A 25,765-nucleotide genomic window follows, 5' to 3' on the forward strand; every position below is an offset into this window, starting at 1 on the left:
GGGCAGAAATCATTGTCACCGGTGGTTCTGGTACACAAGATCACCCCTCCCTTTGTGAAAGCAGCAGACAAACACGTTTTCGCAAGCGCTTTTTCCCTGGGTGAACTGAGCAACGCCATAAGCACAGCAATCATGGAACCCTGAAGATCAGTAACGCATGCGTTGGACTGTTGTCAACACTCGCGCACCTCTCGTGCTGTCTGTGCTGAACCATGAACTGCCAAACGGCAGGAAGGAGAGTAGGAGGCAGCTATGGCAGAGTGGCGACAGAAAGAGGCGTGAGGACATGGACCCTGAATTCTCCAAATCGGCGGGCCCCTGCATTTTGGAGGGGCTACTGCTGGTAATGGGGCAGCTTCTACCCATTGAAATCGCCAGATTTTGGGCACTGGGAACAAGCACAGACTGGTGGGAACCACATTGTTTTGCCAGGTGTGGGACGATTTGCGCAGTGACTGCGAAACTTTCGAATGCGATAAAGAGCACTGTTCTTGAACTTTGATGAGCTTGCTTTCACCTGCCCTGAAACGCCATTAATAACAAACATGAGAGCAGCCCTCACAGTGGAGAAGCCGATTGGCTATAGCCCTCTGGAAAGCTTGCAACACGACAAGACAAGCTACCGCGTCAGTCAGGAATCAAATTTGAGTGGGCAAATCACTGTGGGGGCGCTGTGATGCAAGTAGCCAAAGCAATCGTTAAGGCTGCTGCTACGAAAAGATTGGTGACTCTGGGAAACAGCATAGCAGGTGATAGTGGATGGCTTTGCTTTCAATGGATTCCCTAACTGTGGGGGGGCACATAGATGGAACCATAATCCCTATCTTTGGCCCGGAGCACCAGGGCACCCAGTAGGTAAACTGCAAGGGTATACTTTTCAATGGTGCCTGCAAGCACTGGTGGATCAACAAGAGACGTTTCACCAACATCCACGTGGGATGGCCAGGAACATCAGGCACTGAGCTCTCAACCCGGAATTCCAAGGGGCGGGGGAGACTGGGAACTATGGGATAGCTGCGGAACGGCTACCCACAGTGCACCGCTCCAGAAATCGACGCTAGCCATGGACCATGGATGCACACTATCGAATTAACGTGCCTAGTGTGGACGCTCACTTTCGACTTTATATCATCAATTTTATTAGACCGATTTTAGCTAATTCGATCTTATCCCGTAGTGTAGACGTGGCCTCTGACTGCTTCCCCCAGCACAGTGTTTCAGCCCTCCACACATGGGCATAGCCATTGCTCACCCAGCCAGCCACACAAAACAATAAGATCCCCTCCTGCAAAAATGGACCATCATTTCCTTGACTTCACAGCTATGAGGGAGGGGTAGGGCTGCAGGTTTGTAGAAATTTTGGCTGTGCCCAGAACCCGCCCCCGCCCAAACTCCGCCCTCCACCTGCCCAAGGCTCTGGGAGGGAGTTTGGGTGGGGGAGGTGGTCTGGGGTGCAGGCACTGGGAGTTTGGGGATGGAAGAGGGTGTGGAGGAAGGGGATGCAGGCTCTGGGAGGGACTTTGGGGGAAGAAGGGGGTGCAGGGTTGGGGCTGGTTTGTGGTGGGGCTGGGAACGAGGGGTTTGGGGTTTTGGGAGGGGCTCAGGGCAAGAGTAGGAGTGTGGGGGGTGAGGGCTCTGGCTGGAGCTGGGGATGAGGGGTTTGTGGTGTTGGAGGGGACTCAGGGCTGGGGCAGAGGGTTAGGGTGTGGAGGGGATGAGGGCTCTGTCTGGGGATGGAGAAGAGGGGTTTGGGGTGCTGGAGGGGCTCAGGCAGAGGGTTGGAGTGCTGGGGGATGAAGGCTCTGATTGGGACTGGGGATGAGTGGTTCAGGGTGTTGGAGGGGCTCAGGGCTAGGGTAGAGGATTGAGGTGTGGTGGGGGGGTGAGGGCTCTGGGGTGGGGCAGGGCTGAGGATGAGATTGGGGTGCAGGCAGGCTGCCCTGGGACAGGGGACAGAGAGGAGGACTCCCCCCAGCCCTTTCCCTGCCAGCAGCAGCGAGCTCTGGGGGAGGAGCCCCCCTTTCCTATCCCCTCAACAACACACTCACCCCCACCACTGTCACTGCATGTGCTCCTAGGGTCCCTCTCAGGTCCAGGAATCTCCCTTGCCTCCCGTGTGGTGGGTGCCAGGGGGTGCTGCGTGCACTCCTCCCCTGACGTTGCCCCTGACTGTAGCCTCACTGGGGTGGGGAATGGGGCTGCCTCCTTGCCCAGCATGGGGCAGGAGTAGTGACTGGGGGAGGCTGTGCTGGTGGAGGGTCCTGCTGGAAAAGGTAAGGGTCTGAGGTGGAAGGGCAGGCTCAGTCAGTTTGACCTGACAGAAGATATGGGGGCACTAGGACCCTGCGGCAGCAGTTGCTGCAAGAAGGCAGCATGGAGCTGCACAGAAGAGGCAGGGATGCTCTGCTCCCTCCAGGGCCTGGGGACATGCATGGGGCCAGCAAGGGGGAGCTGGGGGACAAACGGGGGAGGTGTGGGGGGGTAGCAGGTGGGGCTGGGGGGGGAGAGCCGGCCCCAAACATTGGTGGAGCTCGGCCCCGAGCTCTGAATATTGCTGGTGCCCAGGCACCACGTGGGTATGGAACTTGCCGCCCATGGGCACTTGTCATGCAGAATTGCTAGTGCAGGATCTCCTGATGAGCATTTAGTTTACTTGCCCCAGGACCCCTTATGATTTGTGGCCATTCTCTCCCCCTGACCCCTCCTTCAACAAATTTAATATTTTAATTGTGTGGTGAACTGTTTGAATTTTATTGCCAAGGATGGAGAGGTGCAGCATACAGCTCCCCATTAATTTTATGTATACTGAATGATTGCTGCATAATTCTCATTGACAGAAACAGAATGCTTAAAGTTAATCACATGCTTAAGTGCCTTACGGGATAGCGATGATTTAAGCACATGCTTAACTATTACCGATTCTATGTATTACAGTAGTACCTAAAGACCCCAATTGAGAGAGATCACATTGTAGTTGGCACTGAACAAATCAAACACTTAGTGAAGGGCAGCCGCTGCTCCAAAGAGCTTACAGTCTAAGTAGATAAAGGGCAAGAGAAGAAACTGTGGCACGGAGCAGTGAAGTGACTTGCCCAAGGTCACACAGCAGGTCAGTGTCACAGCTGGGAAAAGAACCCAAGACTCCCAAGTCCTAGTCCAGTGCCCTATCCACTGGGCCACCCTGCTTCAGGTGCTTTTGCTGAATCAAGGCCATAATTCAGAGTAGTTCCACTGCATAAATCAGAAGGCCTTTTTATATAAGGTAGGTCTGATGCAGCATAAAGTATTCAGGGCCCTAAATTCTATTAGCATATAGCTGTATTAAAGCCAGTGACAATGACAGAAGTGGGAAAGCCACTTCTAGCATCATTCCCATGGTCTCTCTCCTGCAACATTTTGGAATGCAGGAGTGTGAATTTGCGGAGCAGAAGTGGCTTTGAAAACATCCAGAAATCTGACTGAAGCATCATTTTGCCCCAAAAATGCAGAATTTCCTAAGCGTGCTTTGGCTTTGAAGAAGTTCCATGAACCAAAAAAAAAAACCAGACAAATGTTATGAAAAAGTTTAGACAGATATACAGAGGAAACATCCGTGTCAACACCCAGCAACAACAGGCACACTAACATCAATTGGAGGGATTCCACTATATAAGGTAACAACGAAAACTAAGCAGGAAACACCGTTACTTGGACCTAAAGAAAGTACCCTGTAGATGAACCTGCTTCCTGCTTGTAGAGCCAGGAATCTGAGATAGACCCAAACCAAAACTGCAGGTTTGGACACTCCTAAATATGAGGGGGTTAAAATATCTATCAGTATTTGACTCTTACAAATATGGGGGTCTTTGGCCTGCAAACTTGGATCTGATATTTTGATTTGGACTCATCTCTATTAGTAATATTGATCCTACGCAATTAAAATGGCAAACTTATGCCAGCATTCCATGGGTGTTTTAATGAGGAAAAAATACTGTACAAATGGCCAGATGACTAATCAAACTGCAGTTTCTACCACTACAATTTTTTCTAATTCCACAGACTCTTGTGTTTTCTCATTCTTGTTCCTCTAAATTCAGTTTATAGATTTGTATGTGAAGCATCCTAGTTCAGTAGCTATTGGGGCAAGTGGAGAATCAAAGTCACATCAAGTCAGGTATATTTTAGATATGATCAGCCAGAATCTTTTCTATTTCTGAGATTCTTCCCCCCATCCCCACCCCCACCCCACACACTCCCCAATTCAGAGCATCGAAGCATGGGACTCATTTACAAAAGATTGAAAGCAAGAGGTTAGACTGTTCCTGCCCTTTTGAAAAATGTAAAACAGAAATTTGGTGGTGGTGGGTTGGGATGCTGCAATCTCACATTCAGAAACCCATTTAAATCACAAATGAAATGAACATGGGGAATTAAGGGTAAATTTTCAATGCACCTAAGTGATTTAGGAGTTTAAGTCCCATTTGAAAATGTGACATAGGTACCTAACTCTCTATGTCACTTCTGAAAAGGCTATTCAGATACTTTTGAAAATGTTATCCTTAATTTCTAGTCATAAAACCCCAGAGTTTGGCACAATGAGGCAGCTTCTCCCATCTGGGAAAGGGTGAGATAGCAAAGGCTGAGGTGTATGTTTAAAAAGGTATTGAAATCCACACAGAGCCTATTCACGCTTGACCCGCCTCTCTAGCCAGTGCTATTAATCCCTCTTTTAAAGAGCACCAAATTTCAGCAAATTCATAGATAAAGATAAGGTACTTTGCTTCAATAGGTCCAAATCCAATAGTCTTTAGTTTCTATCTTCCAAAGGACTTCATCTCTCAATGGGTTTTCCTCATTTGCATCAATTACAGCTTTTCTAAGCACAAAGGAATCTTGAGAATCAACTTTGTTTTGTCTTGCTTCCAATTAGATTTTACAGACAGACTGTGTTGTTACTAATTACAGGTCCTCTCTGGTATGGTAATTCTTTCCAGATAACTGAAGCACTAATTAAAATGAGATTTTTGCCTTTTCATTTCCCACCTCTTGGAATACATTTGACAGATGTTGCCAAAACAAGGTTTTTCTTCAAAATGCCACAAAAACTACCCCCAGATGATATCATCTAAACTTTGTAGATTTTATTTTGTGCAGTGGTTTGTTTTGCATTTGATTGTGTGTGTGTTTGGGGGACAGGAGAAACATGGGACCCCTTCTAGAAACAGATCAGTGATTCTGTGCTACTGATCCGGCACGTGTTATGAATCAGTGAAATTAATTTGGGCTCTTCCTGTATGGTTGATTTATAAATACCAATATGTAATTATAAACCATGAGACATTGCTAAGAACATAACCTTTCTAAAGAAGAGTTATAAGCTACTGAATGACAGGACCTGAAGTAATTATAAGAAAGGTAACAGTAAGAGAGGAAATTAAGAAGATACACTAATTCAGTCTTCTTCATGAAACTCATCCTTAAACTTCCTGTGTGGGTGCCAGCACTGGAGGCTCATATTGCTCACCATATGAAGATTAGCACATTAGCACAGATTCCGTGACTTTCCAGGACCTCTATGACTTCTGCAGTGGCTGACCTGGGGGCTGCCCGAGCAGCTCAGGCAGCCCCTGGGCTAGCCGCATCAGCCGCTGCTGGAGTAGTCTCTGGCCACCATGCCCCGCTCCCCAGCAGCAGCAGGAGTTTGGGTGTGGGAGGGGGCTCAGGGCTGGGGGTTGGGGAACGGGGAGGGGGGGGTGTTAAGGCTCTGGGTGGCGCTTACCTTGGGGGCTCCCCGGAAGTGGAAATATGTCCCTCCCTCCCTCAGGCCACGAACCGTGGCCAATGGCAGCAGCGGAGCCAGCACTCGGGGCAGAGGCAGCGCATGGACCACCTGGTAGCCAAGCGAGGGACACATATTGCTGCTTCCAGGGAGACACGCAGAGCCGGGTTAGGGCAGAGAGCCTGCCAGCCCCACCAACCCTTCCCCCAGCATCAGCAGGGGTCCCAGGCCGTGCTCTGCACTCTAGCACCCACGGCACTCCCGGGCTGCCTCCTCTCCCCTCCCCCCAAGATTTAGGAGGGTATACAGTACAAGTCATGGAAAGGTCACAGGCCGTGAATTTTTGTTTACTACCTGTGACCTGTCCATGACATTTACTAAAATACCTCTGACTAAAACATAGCCTTAATTATGACCAATCCATTGATTATTGTTTTTGTTCTCTTCAAAATAAACAAGATGACCACCTTCTTGTGTGTTATCTTTGTACCTGCAACAGATCTGTCCTGGGCTTCAGTTTCTTATCTATAACCTGGACAATATATAGTTACATACTTCATAGGATTGGTGTTAGGATGTTTCGACAACGTTCTGAGCACAGACAGCGGTATGAGCCCTAAGAATCAGTATTATTACTAGTCATGAACTGAGCCCAAGGCATATGCATGGTCTCATCATATAGTAATATGGCATAATGTTTTGTCAATTGCTAAAATCAATGAAAGGCTGGTTCAGTACAGTATCTGAATGCAGTACAGCACTGCAGTTAACTGATTACATAATGATTCTCTCATTTCTTATAGTCAAGCATGTACATTAACTTTACTTATAGGAAAAAAGCAAATACCATTGCCATCCATTAACCTTCATAATAGATCCAGCTCATCTCTGGATAGTAACTTTAGACACTCTCACAAGCTATAACGTCTGCTGTTCCCATGTCAAGCACATACTTCCTTAGGACAAGCTAGATACTCTTATCTGTTCCGCACAGCAATTTCATTGCTGGATAGTTTATCTGCCTCATTGTGCTTTACAGCTTTTCATGTCCATTCAAAGACTATTTCGGTCCAGTTGTTCTCTGTACTGCTGGTGGTACACTCTGCCCACTGCCATCTGTTTCCTTTTCTTTACAATCATTTCCAGCGCTTTACTTCATTGGTCTGCCCTCTAGCTCCCTGTCTTGTTCATAAAAATATACTTCTCACTGCTCTCTCTAGACCACTCCAGCTTCTTCAATCAGCAGATATTTTGTGATGACAGATAAACCATGTCTCTAGTCAGCGTGTGAAAAGTAAACAAAAGGAACCTGATCTACTGCAGAGTGATCAGACATTAAAACAGGGGTAGGCAACCTATGGCACGTGCTGAAGGTGGCACGTGAGCTGATTTTCAGTGGCACTCATAGTGCCTGGGTCCTGGCCACCGGTCCAGGGGGCTCTGCATTTTGATTTAATTTTAAATGAAGCTTCTGACACGTTTTAAAGACCTTATATACTTTACATACAACAATAGTTTAGTTATACATTTTAATGTTTTTAGAAGGTCTCTTTCTATAAGTCTATAATACATGATTGGCACGCAAAACCTTAAATTAGAGTGAATAAATGAAGACTCAGCACAGCACTTCTGAAAGGTTGCCAACCCCTGCATTAAAACCTTCCTATTCATCCATCATCTCTCCCCTTCATTCATGATCTTGTTCTCTGTCTTTCCACCTCCCCTCACCACTCTGTGTGCTCACACCTCTTTAGCTACTAAATTAGGTGAACTATATGGTACAGCAAAACTTTCATATAGTTGTATACAAAATACTTAAATTGTTTGACTATGCGTTATTGGGTACTTTTCCTATGTACTTTTAATGGATTCTTGTCTGGCATAAGATGCTACATATGCTTCTAAGGTTGTAGGGAAAAATATATTCTATTATTTGAGTATGTGATCACAGAATTACAATCTGTATTGTAAACACATGCACACAAAGAAGAAGAGTTAAATTTGCATTAGTAATCTTAACTTTGGCATTCCCAGACTTTCAGGTGCTTAATGGTCAGGTATAACTTTCTTTAAGCTTTTATTTATTATTATTAATTATTATTATTAATAATAATAATAATAAAAAAGACAAAAAAGACTAGGAGTTTCATTCCTGAACACTTCTAAGCTCTTCTGGTTTGCAACAAATTGTGTGTAATTTCCATTATCTGGAAGTAAGTGTCTAGAAACCACATTTATATTATTCCTGTTCCTACACACTAGGATTTTCCCTTTTAAGTTTCTAAATTGCATTTCTCTTCCCAAACCTCTAATGCAAGACCAAGAAAAAGCTCAAACTCCCTCCCACCAGGAAATTTGTTTTCAGGAAGAAAATGTGAGGTAGAGTGCTTCACAAATATAGCCTTAACAGCTACTGAAACTGCTATTTAGCAATCTACAATAGATTGCGATACTGCATCTATACTCAGGAAAAAATATCTGTTTTAAATCATTTTATTATCCATGTAATTATGGACTAATTTTTTTTTAAAAAGCAGACACACCTGTAAGATTAAAACCCCTCTCATGTATTCTTCATATTTACATGAAGTCACTATCCTACTTAGTTTGCCACTTAGAGATGTACCTGCAGCCTCTTCTTGCAGCTCACTCTCTTCTAGGATTGCAACTTTACAGCTGGTCAAAAGCAGAATTGTTCCTAGCCCCAGCAGCAAATGACAGCCTATTGCCAAGCCATGCTTTTTCACTAGTTGCAGCTGGAAACAAGAATTCACCTTGTACAATTGCTGCTTCCTTCCACTATCCCTCACTGCTCAGAGACCTCCCCTGGCTGACTGAAGAGGAGAGAGAGAACATGGGGAACTAGGCCAAAATGTGGCCTTGTAGAAACCTTATTATCACAACTGCTCTTCTATTTTTCAGTTTTCCTTAATGCCCTCCAGTTCTGTCTCCTTTGATTCATTTTTCAAAAAGTATGATTATAACCAACACTGGCACAGCCCCTTGCTCACAACTTGTTGGTTTACTTGGGAAGCCGCACTTTCAAATGGACAGTATTTCTGACAGTGTGTAATCAGGAGTGGAGATTAGGTGTGGCCCAGTAACCACTAAAATACAAAGCCAAGAAACTTCTAAAATGCTTAAATAAGGTAAATCATAACCAAGTAACAGCTCAGCCAAACAGCCAGGAGGAGCCACTTAAAACGGTCTGTAAAGCATACAGCAGTATTGACCTGGGCTCACAGATTCAGTTATAAATCCCAGAGCTCCTTAGTATCCTCACAAATGCAGTTATAAGCCTCCGTGCCATGCAGTATTCCCTCCCAGGACTCAACAATAACCTCACTAATGTTCAGATAAATCCTAACACACTGACGTCACTTTGTCGTCAGGCAATTATAAACAACGGTCACTCTCCTATGAGCTCTGCTAACATTTAGCTGAAATGCTATTGATTTGAGCAAACTGATGACAGCAATGCTGGATAAGAAACAATTTCTTTAACAGAGAAATAATACATCTATAAATTAAAATTAGTACATTGCTTCTCTAATTTTTGTAACTTACCAAGCTTAGTGGCTCCCTCTGGTGGATATTCAGGAAACTGACCCTCAGATGGGACGCTTACTGTACGTCGCAGGCACCGCCCTTTGGTAGATTCTGCCTGCTGCTCCTGTACCCCCTCCACAGGCATCTACAGAAAAAGATAATTTAATTTGTCATTATATATTTCTTTTAATACTCAGTCTCAATGTTTAATTTTTCACTGATCTGGTAACAATATTCAGACAGGATGCAGCAGATCCACCTTTACCACAAAATTCTGGAGAGGTTACAATCCAGAAAAGGGGAAGTCAAGTTATAAAAGAAGTGAGCTGCCAGGAAATGCAACTATGCAAAGAGACTTGTGTATACCACACAGAGGTACACGTGTCTGTGCCAAAAAGACACCAAGCAACAAAAACAAACAACATATACAATTACAAGGTAAATCTTGTACCTGGAAACTACTTTCCCCATGACTGAGAACCAAGAGGCATTGGTCTGAAGTGCTACTCATTTCCATACTGTTAAAATCAGGCAGAATTTACTAATCAGATTGCAACGCTTCTTAAACCCAAGGCCTCAAGACTCTACAAAAGCATGAAGTAACTACTGCCAATAAAGACACAGTCATTATAATCAACTATAACAGAGGACTGGAATCAAGATACTTGGATAGATGGACCACTGTTCTGATCAGTATGGCATACAAAAGGACAGAGAAACTTTTGAATGAAGGTAGTTACTGACGAGAAGGAGGTGGAAGATGCCTGAAATATTTTATGAATATTATACATACGTCTCTGTGTTTGATTGTTATAGCATTTGCTATATGATTACTAAGGGTTAATGCAGGCTTATTCAGATTTATTAATAGCTAAAGGTTACACATCGGTTAGCATGCACACATAAGAGTGTGGAGAAACATTTGATAGCCACCATTTACCAATAATTAATGGACAACACAGAATCAGCTGCTTGGAACTCTCTCTCCCCCCAATCGCATAAATTCGTTTGGCCAAGTTCAACAGAGGCAGGAAGACAAAGATTTGGGACGATGAAAGGTCTGCCACTGAAGACAGGGAGAGAGACTCAGGGACAGTGGGGAAGCAGACTGAACCTCAGTTCCCAGACATGGAGGTGTCTGGATAAGCCAGATCTACCTAAGCTTTAGGTCAGGCCAATAAGAGATGTTTGCACAGAGTGTTGCATTACTAACCCTTTGCTTTTGTTATGCTCTGTTCTGGCTATTGAGACTGAATACTTTGTTTTGAAAAGGTCACAGCTCCTGAAGAGAAAACTGGCAGGGCTCTAACCTAGTCGGGTCTGCTGAGGAAGGAAGGAAGTTCACAGGGTGCTACACCCTATGACCCAGTCTGAGAGTCAGGGAGGAATCCCACAATTTTTCCAGAGAGATGAAGGCAAGAGGTCTATCACCTGCAGGGTTGCACTCAGAGATACTGAGAGGCTGAAAATGTAGCTATCCCTGAACCATGATAATTGGTTCCCCTTGTTGTACTATCCTCCTACGATAGGTAGACTGTTACCAATGTCTGCATTTTCAGCTGCCTACATATTTCCATTATAGTTCACTATTTTCAGTTATTTAGATATTTCCTTAAGTTTCACTGACTGGGCTGAAATTTTCTGTATCTAGTTTCTCCATAAGTTCGAAAAAAACTTTTGAGCTATAATAGACTACAAAGAGAGTGAACAAAATTGTTCCTCGATAAACAAATTCTTGCAACCTTTTTTGAATAGCTCTGCATATGAAATGACTGTAGGTAGAAAACTGATGTTTTAGCAGGGCAATAGCCCTTTGTCAGTGGTTACTAAGAGCTCTAGTGAAAACTGGCTGAGATTTGACAGAATTAGAAAACACTGAAAAAAATGCAAACTTCAGACATGCACAGCAGTTATTTTAAACAATATTTTTTAAACAATTACTCTAAAGGAGACCTGGCCTTACGGGAAACTGCACTGGCAGCATACCACCAATCTGGAACTATGCAGTTTTTTTCCCCTTTCCAAATTACTTATTCTATAAATTTTCTATTAAAAATTAACTGAGACATTAATTCTGCACAGATAAGCACTCAAAAGTCAAGAAATGTAACTTATTCTATCTTCTTGTGCATATGGCACTGAGATACAGTCTTTAATTGCATGATCACATAATATCTCTCATTACACACAGGATCATGTTCTTTATATGGCTGTAGGAAAAAATTGCATCCTATAATTTGCAGAGTGAAAAACTCAGCCTCACTGTGCACCTTATACATAAATGTCTTCTATTGTTCCTGTCTGGCATAACACAAAGTAACAGTAAGAGCAAAATATATTAGTCATTTGTATCAAAGGCATATACAATATGCATATATTGTATTATTTGAGAAATGTATGTGATCATCTAGTTATAGACTGTACTGTAAGGGCTCATGCAATCTTAGCTCCGGCGTTTCCTGACTTTTGAGTACTTAATCGTGCAATATAAACATTTCTCCTAAGGTCTTTTTTTTAATGTAATTTGATACTATGCTTGTCTGTTGCCTCCTTCAAGCATTGCTCATTTTTTCAAAAAAAAAAAAAAAAAAAAAAAAAAAGTCTCTATTCCCTCACGGATATTCTATTTGAAACTTTATAGTTTGATGGTGGATTTTTTACTCAGACGATTTAATGAATGAGGTCTATTTGATAAAGTATTAGTAAACTAAGTGGACACTAATATTTTTGGTTTGTGTTACACATTCGAACAAGATCAAATATTAGATTTGCAGTTTTCATTTGCAGACACCATTTAGGCATATTTCCTACTGAATGCTTTTTCATTTCTTTTATCAGTCTTTATCTCTGCATTTTCTTTTAGATTGCTCTTGTTGAATGCTACATGTAATATCTTCATACTATCCTGTGCCCTACTCCACTTAACCTCACCCACAAAACCTCAAGGTGCTGATTTGTGACAACTAGCCTTTTAGCAGACATGCATCACCATTCTAGCTCTAATTCTATAGTGAATGCAGTTCCTCTCCTTGTGAGCTTCCCTAAGACTAGATTGCTAATTAGCCCACAAACTGGATATAGTCCCTTCTCTCTAAATACAGCTTCTCTACACCGTTATCTATTCTTCTGGCATCAGACTCTGCCACTCGGTAACTATTTTTACTTTTACATGACTAACCCTACTAGACCTCAGACCCATCAGTTGAAGTTGGTATGCCTGCATCCATTCTGCTAGCCATGCAAAGGCAGACAATAGGATAATAGGTTTCCTGCTTCTCAGAGGCCGACCTTCCAACAAGGTTTCTAATCTATATTCTTTGTTAGTAGCAGGTCCAAGTTTCTGCAGCTATGCCGAAGCTTAGTTTTCAGCTGTGTCATCAATTCACTGTGTCCTAGAGGGGATTATGGCCAGTGGAAGGAGCTATTACTTAGAAAAACAAAAAGGGCAGAAAAGTATCTATGCAGAAATGCATGAGTGAAATTTATCTGGCTCATTGGTCCATGTTTGGTGCCGATACCAGACAGGTATAATAATATTTAATGAGTATCTTATCCAGTGAATCTTGTGATTTTTCATACAGTTTATTCAATACTTATTCAATAGTTTCTTACAGCATTTTACCAGCTCTGCATCATGTTGAATATATTATTCAACAAGTACCAGTGAAATCCATCAAATAGGACCATTTTTTCCCAGATATTTGAGACCCAACAGTTGCCTACAACTTGATTAGGGCAAGGTTCACAACTCTGATAGGATTTCATGTGTGTGGAAGGCAAACTTGGGTACTGTAATTAATACAGGTATCAAATATGCCTTGAAGATCTATGAACAGCTACAGTTCTCTCTCTGCCCTTTAAACTCTCTGCAGCAAGTAAGATTGACATTGATCACACCATGTATATTCAAAATCTTTAGCTTCCTCTCAGGGAGGATGAGAATTGACATGCCCATCTCAACGCGTGAGAAATCTTGTCTGGAAGCATCAATTAAACTGAAGTTGAAGTACACTATTTCCAGAAAAGGCAAGCTCAGATGCGTGAGAAGAGTCTTATCACTATTGTTAGTCCCTTTAACCAGAGACTCCCATAATTTACATGTGGATGAAACTTCCATCTTTCTTGGTCTAGTTACAGAGAATCCCTAGCCAGGACACAGACAAGAATAACTGTCCCTTTTTTCCCCTGCGCCAAGTGCTCTCATGTCTCCAATATGTTAACCAAGGGCCAGAGAGGAGTAGAAAATGTAAGTTTAGACCAGTTAGAAATAGCCTGCTGGATGACCCAAAAAGCTGAATATTCCAGAGGTCCAACTACCTGATACCCCAAAGCAGCCAAATATATCTTTCACCTGAAATTAGAAACTGTACATTTGTCTGCCTAATGAATCTGCCTCATGTGTCTCTAAGTGAGCAATCTGTCTTATTCCTCCAATATAACACCTCAGCCTATGATATGCCCTAAAAGATGTGAAATGAGATATAGTAAATATAATCAGAGAATGTACAATCTATGGACTATAGGGGATGTTTGTTCTCTCTAAATTACTGTTCCACTATAGAAATGATAGGAATTTTAACACATTGGAAGATAAAAGAATACTGAAAGATATAAGCACCTAACCTGGATATAAAACTTTAGAAAAATAGAAGAATTTACTTAAAAATTGGGATATTTGAATTAGTAGTCTATGCTAAATTCTGAAATACAATTTTGGAAGTTAATATAAAAAGCCTCCAAAAAGTAAAGGATTGAAGAACTTTCTTGTAGACTGATGCCATCTACTGGATATGAATGGAAGAAGCAGAGAAACTAAGAGCTGAAAGCTGAGTGCCCAGCTGACCACTGCCCAATAGGAAGAGGAATTTGCTTACCAAACCGGAGGTTCTTTGAGATGTGTGGTCCCTATCTGTGGGACCATCATTCAAAGAAGAACTCCAGTTACACCTACACTGCAAAAAAAAAAAAAATATATATTATATAAAAACCCTGTGGCAGCAAGTCTCAGAGCCCAGGTGAGCTGAGTTGGGGTTGTGCTCCGGGGCTAAAAATATCAATGAAGGCATTCCTGCTTGGGCTGGAACCCAGGCAGGAACGTCTGCACAGCTACTTGTAGCCTCCTAGTGTGAGCCTGAGTCCATTGACCTGGGCTCTGAGATTCACTGCTGCGGGTTTCTTTTTTTTATATAGGCAGCATAGACATACACTAAGAGCATTGCCCTTCTTCAATGGACTTGGAAACAATATAAAGCTGAGACCACAGTGTGGACCCCCCGAGTCTGCTAAACGTCTGTAACCAAACTGGCCTAAGGGACAAATGATAAGCAATTGCTTTTAATATTCTTGTTTTTATCATACCAAATCATTCAAATATCAGGAACCACACTCTTAGAAGTTCCTTCAAAACAGTTGCATCTTTACTCCATAGAGAAGTACTGGAAATATAAGAAGTGTATTAGAGGCAGAGAATTGATAATTGATTATTATTAGTAAATATAATAAAAAAATCTTAGTGGTTTGTATTGTTCCCTGGTATAGTTGCTAGGTTCCCAACACTGGTCTATGTTAATTTCTCACAAGACTGCATGTATATTTTGTGTTCAGTACATGCCTAGAATATTTGTTGTGCCCACATTGACTGATTAATTGTATACTTATGATTGATTGTATACATATGTGGTTCTGCAGCATTAATAAACTGTTGCTTGGTTAAGAATAACCAAGTTTCCTGACCTGAGAAACACTGTCCAAGTTAAATGTAGGCCTAGAAAGAACCAAGTGTTAAAATTAGTCAACTGACACTCCTTGGACTTAGCAAAACAAAGGTTATCATAGTTAGACTCCACTCAATACTGGCTATAAAACTTATAATTGGCAAATCTAATTTGTTAGATTTCAGCTTTAAAATCTAACTAGCACCTTGGCGAATTCATAAAACTGACCCCTATTCGTGCTTACTCTGCTTCTTCAGATTACACTGGTCTACAATTTTTGAGAAGTCGTCTGCTTCAGAGATAAAATGTGGTATTTATTATGTATTTTGATGTGCTGAGTTCAAATATGACAATTAAAACAACTGACTGGCTACTGTTTCTAAGATATTTAAGTTTTTACATTTTATGTCTATGTATATTGTGTAGATAGTAGAGTTTTAATCATAAATTGTAAACCTAGGTCTTTTCATATGTTTATGGTTGCTTTACATGATAATATTTCACCTGTCCTGTTTATGTAACACTTTAAAAATCAGCAAAAGGGTTATATAAATAAAATTTATTATGAAACAAAAGGCAAAAAACTATTATGTACATAGTTTAGTCCTATTCAGTGTCTACTCGGCGCTTCTTGGCTTGTCTCTTGTATTCATTAAATGGAGCATCTCTTGTCACTGTCCAGCAATAGTCTGCAAGCATTGATGGGCTCCATTTGCCCTGATAGCGTTTCTCCATTGTTGCAATGTCCTGGTGAAATCGCTCGCCGTGCTCGTCGCTCACTGCTCCGCAGTTCGGTGGAAAAAAATCTAGATGAGAGTGCAAAAAATGTATCTTTAGTGACATGTTGCAACCAAGGCTTTTGTATGCCTTGAGGAGGTTTTCCACCAACAACCTGTAGTTGTCTGCCTTGTTGTTTCTGAGAAAATTTATTGCCACTAACTGGAAGGCTTTCCATGCCGTCTTTTCCTTGCCACGCAGTGCATGGTCAAATGCATCATCTCGAAGAAGTTCACAAATCTGAGGACCAACAAAGACACCTTCCTTTATCTTAGCTTCACTTAACCTTGGAAATTTTCCACAGAGGTACTTGAAAGCTGTGTGTATTTTGTCAATGGCCTTGACAAAGTTCTTCATCAGACCCAGCTTGATGTGTAAGGGTGGTAACAAAATCTTCCTTGATTCAAACAGTGGTGGATGCTGAAAACTTTTCCTCCCAGGCTCCAATGACTGTCGGAGTGGCCAATCTTTCTCGATGTAGTTGGAATCTCTTGCACGACTATCCCATTCGCAGAGAAAACAGCAGTACTTTGTGTATCCAGTCTGCAGACCAAGCAAGAGAGCAACAACCTTCAAATCGCCACAAAGCTGCCACTGATGTTGGTCATAGTTTATGCACCTCAAAAGTTGTTTCATGTTGTCATAGGTTTCCTTCAGATGGACTGCATGACCAACTGCAATTGATGGCAAAACATTGCCATTATGCAGCAAAACAGCTTTACGACTCGTCTTTGATGAATCAATGAACGGTCTCCATTCATCTGGATCGTAAACGATGTTGAGGGCTACCATCACACCATCGATGCTGTTGCAGGCTACAAGATCACCTTCAATGAAGAAGAATGGGACAAGATCCTTTTGACGGTCACGGAACATGGAAACCCTAACATCACCTGCCAGGAGATTCCACTGCTGTAGTCTGGAGCCCAACAGCTATACTAGAGCCAATCAACAATTTTAAGCATCGTTTTCGTCCTCAGTGACCCAGAATTAGTAAAGTTTGACTACATTTATTTCAGTAGAGCAGTGTTACCAGAAAGTAGCATCTATCTTGGATTCAAAGAACCCACAGAACTCATCCAGACATTCTAACCCTTAAGAACGGGGTATTTTATTCTCCTCTCCCTTTTTGTTCAGTTTTTAGCATTGTAAAGCCTCTCATGGTTTTGACCAAAAACATATACTAACTCCTTGCTTAACGTTGTAGTTATGTTCTTGAAAAATGCTACTTTAAGCAAAACGATGTTATGAGAATCCAATTTCCCTATAAGAATTAATGTAAAGGGGGGGGGGGGTTAGGTTCCAGAGAATTTTTTTTTTTTTTTTACCATACATACATATATAGTGTGTGTGTGTGTGTGTACACACACACACACACACACACACACACACTTTAATAGTGTACACAGCAATGATGATTATGAAGCTTGGTTGAGGTGGTGGAGTAGGAGGGTGGAACAGGGTGGGATATTTCCGAGGGAATGCCTTACTGCTAAATGATTAATTAGCACTTGGCTGAGCCCTTAAGGGTTAACATATTGTTGTTAATGTAGCCTCACACTCTACAAGGCAGCACAAATGGAGGGAGAATACACAGCATGGCAGAGAGACAGACACACAGTGTGTGTGTGTATGTGTGTGTGACACACACCATGTGTGAGACAGAGAGAGAGATGTGCATTGGCCCTTTAAGAACGCTGACATCACTCTAAGTACACTGCCTTTTTAAGTAAATCAGCAAGTTGAGATAGCAGCTGCTGCCAGCAAACTCCCTCCATCCTGAGCCCTGTTGTGTCCCCTCCTTGCTCTGTGAAAATGGGGTACAGGAGCAGGGGGAGGGAGACACCCTGACATTAGCACGCCTCTCCCTCGTCCCCTTTGCACAGGGAGCAGGAGGATCCCGGGAGCAGCTCCAAGGCAGAAGCAGGAGCAGCACATGGCCGTGGGGGGCCGGGGGGACAGCTGAACTGCCCGGCAATTGGTAGCCTGCTGGGTGGCTGCTGCACAGGGAACTTAGGGGAGCTGATGGGGGGCTGCTGGTCCACTCTGGTTCCAAGCCCCCATCAGCTAACTCCAATGGGCTGCTCTTTCTGCAAGCACTGGAAAAAGCAGGCGGCTGCCAAACAATGTTATAAGGGAGCATTGCGCAACTTTAAATAAGCATGTTCTCTAATTGATCAGGAACGTAACAACGAAACAACGTTAACCGGGACAATGTTAAGTGAGGAGTTACTGTACATAAAGAAGGAAGTAAATGAAATATCACAGTTCAGAAAATTAACCACACTTATTTTAGTTCCCCCCCCTCCAAAAAAAGTCATTTAAAAAGCAACACATTGATACAAAGGTATAGGGGTTTAAGAATGCTAACCTCTTTCATTCTCTACTTGTTATGTAATGTTTACACAGCACCACAAACTCAAATTTACACAGCCCTTTATAGCAATGCAGGCAACACTGTCCCTGCCCTGAAGAGATTATAGTCTAAACAGACAAAAGCAAGGAAATATGAAAAGCGATGAAGAAAGGGCAAGGGAAGAAATAATTCTGACAAATAAAAGAGTATGAAGATGATATTCCAGGATTTATTTTTAAGTTGTGAATAAGGTAGCACTAAAGAGGATGAGATAGCACTGATGAGAAGGTCAATAGTTGAAAGTTAGCAGACTTGCATACTAACTGTAAATTAACTCTCTTGGGACTAGCACATGTACTCTTGGTCAGGACCATTTGGAAAGCAGTGTCTGCCAGGGCCCCAGATATGGTTCTTTGCTAAACTGAACCTTCGAGTGGAAGGTTTTACAAAAGCAAAGGCCTTGACTCCAACCAATCTCCTTTTCACTTAGTGTTTTTCTAAACTGGGTGTCATACACCAGGGATTCTTAAACTTCATTGCACTATGACACCCTTCTGACAACAAAAATAACTACATGACTCCAGGAGGCGGGGACCGGAGCCTGAGTTTGCCTGAACCCCGCTGCCCTGGGTTGGGGGGCCAAAGTCAAAGCCTGAGCCCTGCCGCCCTGGATGGGGGGGTGGGGGCAAGGGCTTCAGCCCCAGGCAGGGGGCCTGTAACCCAAGCTCCGTTGCCCAGGGTTGAAGCCCTCAGGTTTCGGCTCTGGCCTTGCACAGTGCGGCTTGGGATTCAGCTTTGGACCCAGGCTCCAGCAAGTCTAAGCCAGCCCTGGGGACCCTATTTAAATGGGGTCATGACCCACTTTGGGGTCTGGACCCACAGTTTGAGAACCACTGCCCTACACTATAAGAGGTTTATTGGTATAACTATATCAAAAAATTCTGCTCCTGTAGATGCAGCTTATATAATCAAAAGTGTTCTTTTGCCAGTATAATTTATATTAGTTTGGCGAGCACAATAAGCTATACTGCGAAAGCAATTTATGGTGGTATAACTGAATCTACAATAGGGCTTTTGTAGGTATTGAAATGTCTAAAAAAAACCTCATACCATAACCAACATTGCTACATCAGCCAAAATCGTTAGAGTCGATTTGCCCTAAGTCGGTCTTAAAACAGAGCTGGGTTCAGTAAAATTATTCTTGTTTGAAACTGTGTTTTCAGTCTAAACAAACTCAAACAGAATGTGAAAGACTCTGAAGAAGAGAGGAAGGTAAAATTACAGTATGAATCAGGGATCCATACTGTAATTTTAAACTAGCATTATTTACTAAGGGTGTGGCTACACTTGCGAGTTAGAGCGCATTAAAGCAGCCCAGTACGCTCTAACTCATGACTCATCCACACTGGCAAGGCACATAGAGTGCTCTGACTCTGCAGCTAGAGCATTCCTGGTACTCCACCTCAGAGAGTGGAATAACATTTGATGTGCCCCCACTGAAGCGCCGTGGCGCCAGTGCGGACACCCTGGTCTGTTAATGCGCTCTGATCGGCCTCCAGAAGTGTCCCACAATGCCTGTTCTAGCCACTCTGGTCATCAGTTTGAACTCTACTGCCCTGTCCTTAGGTGACCAACCGTCAGACCCGCCCTTTAAATTCTCCGGGAATTTTGAAAATCCCCCTCCTGTTTGCTCAGCAAGGCGTGCATTGCTCTCAGTGAATCTTTCCGGGTGACCATGCCTCCACATGCCAGGCAATCCCCAGTATGGAGCAATGGCAAGGTGCTGGACCTCATCAGTGCTTGGGGGGAGCAGGGCCGGTGCAAGGATATTTTGTGCCCTAGGCAAAACTTCCACCTTGTGCCCCCGCCCCCAGAGCATCACTTATTATAAACTTTCAAAAATGAATACTGCATGATGTGGCATTGTTCATTAGAATTAATATAAGGAAGTCAGAGGAGATGATCACAACGGTCCCTTCTGTTCCAGGGGAACCTATAAGCAAGGAGGAGGCTGAGAATGCCCCCAGCTCACAGGGTCTCTAAACGTTCCCAGGCTCTGAGTACTTCACCCTCCCGGGGGGGGCGGGGGAGGGGCAGGGGCAATGAAGGCAGAGCTGGGCTCTCCCAGGGAGCAGGTGAGGATCTCCCTGGGGATCAGGGCCGGCTCCCCGCATTGGCACAGTGCCACTGGGGGAGTCAGTGTTTGGAAGCAGCACCTGCACCCACCCTTTCCCCTCCGTCGTGCTGTGGGGTTTAGTTTCATTTTCCCTCGCCTCAGGAGGTGACCATGCCCGGCCCCAGCACAGCGTGTTGGAGGGCAAAGCTCTCCTGAGCTCAGGACTGCGTCCTGCCTCCCCCAACACCTCCGTACCTTGGCCACACTGGTTGCCATGCCCAGCTGGCTGTCTCCTCCTTGCTCCGCCGCAGGCTCCCACTGACTGTCCTGTGCGGTGTCCCCTGATTTGTTATGGAGGCTTCGCTCCCTGCCCTGCCCTACTCAGCTGACTCCTGTGATCCTGGACACTGCTTTTTGGCGCCCCCAAATCTTGGTGCCCTAGGCGACCGCCTAGTTCGCCTAGTGGTTACACCAGCCCTAGGGGGAAGAGGAAGCTGTCCAGTCCCAGCTGTGCTCCAGCCATAGGAATTACGATACCATTGGGCAGATATCAAAGGACATGATGGAAAGGGGCCATGATCGAGCTGCTCTGCAGTGCAGGGTTAAAGTGAAGGAGCTGTGGAATGCCTATCACAAAGCCCACGAGGCAAACAGCAGCTCCAGTGCTGCCCCTGTGACCTGCCTTTTTTACGAAGAGCTGGATGTGATACTTGGGGGCGACCCCACCTCCACTCCGAGTACCACTGTGGACATTTCAAAGCCCAGACCAACAAGGCAAAAGGAGGAGGAAGAGTGGCAAAGTGGGACTGAGGGTGCAGAGGAGGAGGAAGACACCCCGGCATCCTCAGATGCATGCAGCCAGGAGCTGTTCTCAAGCCAGGAGGAAGGTAGCCAGTCGCGGCAGCCAGGGCTTAGGGAAGGACAAAGACTAGAGGAGGTTCCCAGTAAGCAGCTTTTATTTTGGGAAGGAAGTTATTCAGTGCGCGCTCTTGGGGTTAGGAGGGCTAGGCCGCATGTATGCCTAGATGCGGAATAGGGCATCGATGTGCTCTCTCACATCATGGTAAATCGGCCCCAGTGATCTCTTCAAAGGTCTCATACAGACCTTGGTCAATGCGCTTGTGCAGGTTTCGTGTGAGAGCCACTGTGGTCCTTGTCCCAGTCAGGCTAACATGTCCACGCCACTGTGCTGTGAGGGGCGGGGGGACCATTGCTGCACACAAGCAAGTTGCATATGGGCCAGAGTGGAAGCCGCATTGTAGTAGAAGACTACCTTGCTTCCCAGGTCACCCTCAGCAATGAGATATCTTCCAGGATGAACTCCTGTGGAAAATGTGGGGACAGTGTTCAGTACAGGGCCCCCCTGCAGCTGTTGGCTCTCCACAAGGCACAGAAACCCTGAGTACAGTACAGCCATCAAAGAATCAGTCCCCCTTGACCCTGTGCTTACTCACCATTTTGGGGCTCCCGTGGGTTATGTGCACTCGCTTTGGGATGGGCAAATTATGCCATTGGGTACTGTAGACTGTGCCTGTCCTCCTTAAGTATGTGGAATCATTGCTCTGTCTGGTGTGAACAATGCTGCCTCTGTTAAGTGTTGCATTTTGCCTGTACAGATGCAACCTTGAGATCTCAGCCAGTCGTGTTATCACCGGCTGAGAGTCTGCAAAGAATCAGGAAGAGGCCATGTAGAAACAAAGAGAACTTGTTGCATGAAGTCATGCAGCACTCCCTTAATGAAAATCAAAAAGTGCAGGAGTGGTGGGAGAGTGAAAGGAGAATCCGCCAGCAGAATACGGATCGCCAGCACCAAAGCACAGAGCGGCTGATAAGCATCATGGAGCGCCAAGTGGACTCGATCCAGGCACTTGTGGCCAGGCAGGTGGAGTACTACCACGCTTTTGGTACCCCTCTCCCCCCCCACAGCCCTTGTCCCAAAACTTTTTCCCTTGTGCCTCCATTTCACCTCCAATCCACTTTCCCCAACATCTGGGTTCTTATCGCCACCAGCTGCCTCCAACACCTGTAGCTTCACCACCCAGCCCTGAAAACTATGACCCTTACCCACTGCACTCAATCCTCATCACCATGCAGTAAAGCCATCCTGAAGTGCAGCACTCATTGCACAGCTCTTCAAACAGGAAGGATGAATATGACAACAGGACATACGCAAATCTGTGATTGTACCGTTCCCTATCCCACCCTCTTGCCATTTCTGTTTCCCAAGCAGTTGTGTTTCTTTTCAATAAATGGATTTTTTTGCTTTGAAAACATTCTTTATTATTGCATAAAGTAAAAGATACCTTATCCCAGGAAAGCAACAGGCACTGCAAGTCAGTGTAGCAAACACATATTACTACTCACATTGGAACCACTGCATTTCACTCCTGAGCAGGGCACCAGACATTATTGGTGGCTTTCAGCCTCAAATTGCTCCCTCAAAGCATCCCTAATCCTTGCAGCCCCACACTGGGCCCCTCTAGAATCATAGAATATCAGGGTTGAAAGAGACCTCAGGAGGTCATCTAGTCCAACCCCCTGCTCAAAGCAGGATCAATCCCCAACTAAATCATCTCAGCAGGGCTTTGTCAAGACTGACCTTAAAAACCTCTAAGGAAGGAGATTCCACCACCTCCCTAGGTAACCCATTCCAGTGCTTCACCACTCTCTGAGTGAAAAAGTTTTTCCTAATTCCAATCTAAAACTCCCCCACTGCAACTGAAGACCATTACTTCCCTTGTTCTGTCATCGGTACCACTGTAGAAAGAGTCTAGAGCGCAATCCTCTTGGAATCCCTTTCAGGTAGTTGAAAGCAGCTATCAAATCCCCCCTCATTCTTCTTTTATGCAGACTAAACAATCCCAGTTCCCTCAGCCTCTCCTGCCTTCTGCTGGACTCTTTCCAATTTTTCCACATCCTTCTTGTAGTGTAGGGCCCAAAACTGGACACAGTACTCCAGATGAGGCCTCACCAATGTCGAGTAGAGGGGAATGATCACATCCCTCGATCTGCTGGCATTGCTCCTACTTATACAGCCCAAACTACCGTTAGCCTTCTTGGCAACAAGGGCACACCATTGACTCATATCCAGCTTCTCGTCCACTGTAACCCCTAGGTCCTTTTCTCTAATAACCCTGCTCTCTGGCTGTTCAAATTCAGCCTCCAGGTGTTGAACCTCAGAGTTCCATGCCCGAGTTAATCTTTCACTCTTCCCCTCACAAATGTTATGGAGGATACAGCATGCAGATACTGTTATCGGCCAGGTCCAGCTTCCCATATAGAGAGCACCAGCAGCCCTTTAAACAGCCAAAAGCACACTCCACAGTCATTCTTCACAGGCTCAGCCTCTTGTTGAACCGCTTCTTGCTGCTGTCAAGACTCCCTGTGTATGGTTTCATGAGCCACGGCAGTAAAGGGTAAGTGGGGTCTCCAAGGATCACAATGGGCATTTCAACTTCCTCTATGGTGATCTTCTGGTCTGTGAAAAAAATCCTGGCTTACTGCTTCCTGAACAGGCCAGTGTTCTGAAAGATGCATACTTCATGTACCTTTCCGGACCAGCCTGCGTTAATGTCAGTGAAATGCCCACGGTGCTCCACAAGCGCCTGAAGAACCATAGAGAAATAGCCCTTCCAATTAAGATACTCGGAGGTTAGGTGGGCTGGTGCCAGAATTGGAATATGCATCCCATCTATCGCCCCTCCACAGTTAGGGAAACCCATTTGTTCAAAGCCAGCCACAATGTCATGCACGTTACCCAGAGTCACGGTTCTTCTGAGCAGGATGCAATTAATGGCCCTGCAAACTTGCATCAACACGATTCCAACAGTCGACTTCCCCACTCCACACTGGTTAGTGACCAATTGGTAGCTGTCTGGAGCTACCAGCTTCCAGATTGCAATAGCCACCTGCTTCTCCACCATCAAGACAGCTCTCAATCTCATGTCCTTGTGCTGCAGGGTGGGGGCAAGCTCCTCGCACAGTCCCATGAAAGTAACTTTTCTCATGCAAAAGTTCTGCAGCCACTGCTCATCATCCCAGACTTGCAGGACAACGTGATCCCACCACTCAGTGCTTGTTTCCCGAGTTCAAAAGCCATGGTGGCGAGCATATCCGTGAATGCCATAAGCAATCTTGTCTCGCATGCGTTACTCAAGTCGATATCCTCATCAGAGTCCTCACTGTCACTTTGGATCTTAAGGAATAATTCGATTGTCAAATGTGATGTGCTGGCGTGACTTGTCAGCATATTTCTCGGCAGTTTGGGCTCCATTCCCGCAGACCGAAAGGGAAGACAGAGTGTACAGTACAAAAAACACTGAACGATGGCGCCAATTGTGGACGGAAGCAGAGGGATTGCTGGGATTCGAACCGATGCATCATGAGGCGTTGGGACAGGACCCAGAATGCCCCGCACCCCTGCTCCCTTCCCACAAGCCACAGCAGCAGAATGGGAAGAGGTGCTCTGTGGGATAGCTGCCCAAAATGCACCGCTCTCAATGCCACTGCAAGTGCCACAAATGTGGACATGCCAGTGCGCTTGCAGCTTTCAGTGTGAACAGATTGCAGTGCTTTTCCTACTGTGCTCTATGAAGACTGGTTTAACTCAAAGCACTCTACATTCACAAGTGTAGCCATGCCCTTAGTAACCTTTCTTTCTCCCTGAAGTACTGCCAGTACTGCTTCCCACTCTTGAGAAGTTAACTAGCATTAATCACCCGAAGTGGAGGCAGGTCTAAGGAGAACAAGCTTAATACTGCACAACTGCCCTCAGGCACCAGGCATCAGATCTAGCTATCAAATCACAGAAGTAATGCTGCATGTATGTGTGAAATGAGCTCCAGGCAGAAAGCCTTGCATATCTCAACGTTGGAGACGTCTTAGACATGCTATGTCAGCTGCTTTAGACTGGGTCAAATGTACTCTAGGAGTAGGTGGCACAGAAACACCTGCAAAGGCAGAACCAAAGCCCCATGACCTTTGCAGCACATTAAACCTTGTCTAAACAGTATTCCTCCTGCTTCCCCCAACACCCCAACCAAATCTATTCCATTTACTGAGCATTTCAGCACAGGATTGAAGAGAATCCTGAAATGCTGCAACTTCAGTGCCCATTATGGGATTTAGGTTCGGAGTTATTTCTTCAAGTAACTTTTTCCTGGCAAGCTACAAGACCTCACTATCTTGAGTATAGTCTAACCCTGAACTGGCCTTCCTGGAGCTGCTGTTTTAATGTTAGACCCTGCAGCAGACTGCCCCCTAGGATATAAATAGATATCCATGGACATTCCAAAAACTTTTCTTGCCAGTTAAGAAGTTTGACTTGCAAGTTCCAGGATTCAACAAAGGCAGGTTGAGAGCTCAGAGACATCCTTGCAACTGAACTACATGATCAAACTATATTCTGTGGTGCAAATCCTAAAACCAAAGCCTATATTTGGGGCTTTCAGCCAGACACAACAATAAAGACACTGCGGGTAAAATTTTCAGAAGTA

At 44.6% G+C, this 25,765-nt stretch overlaps 1 protein-coding gene across 4 annotated transcripts in view; it reads right to left on the reverse strand.

Annotated features, from left to right (window-relative positions):
* RASAL2 (RAS protein activator like 2) overlaps positions 1 to 25,765 on the reverse strand; it is a 229,188-nt gene that overhangs the window by 144,136 nt on the left and 59,287 nt on the right. For all 4 annotated transcript variants that reach the window (XM_032804786.2, XM_032804785.2, XM_075067913.1 and 1 more), the window contains exon 3: positions 9,326 to 9,452. In XM_032804786.2, the coding sequence (XP_032660677.1) occupies positions 9,326 to 9,452 (127 nt within the window). The remainder of the gene's footprint in view (positions 1 to 9,325; positions 9,453 to 25,765) is intronic.

The sequence above is a fragment of the Chelonoidis abingdonii genome, chromosome 7 (assembly GCF_003597395.2).
Source record: "Chelonoidis abingdonii isolate Lonesome George chromosome 7, CheloAbing_2.0, whole genome shotgun sequence".
Classification (NCBI taxonomy): Eukaryota; Metazoa; Chordata; order Testudines; family Testudinidae; genus Chelonoidis; species Chelonoidis abingdonii.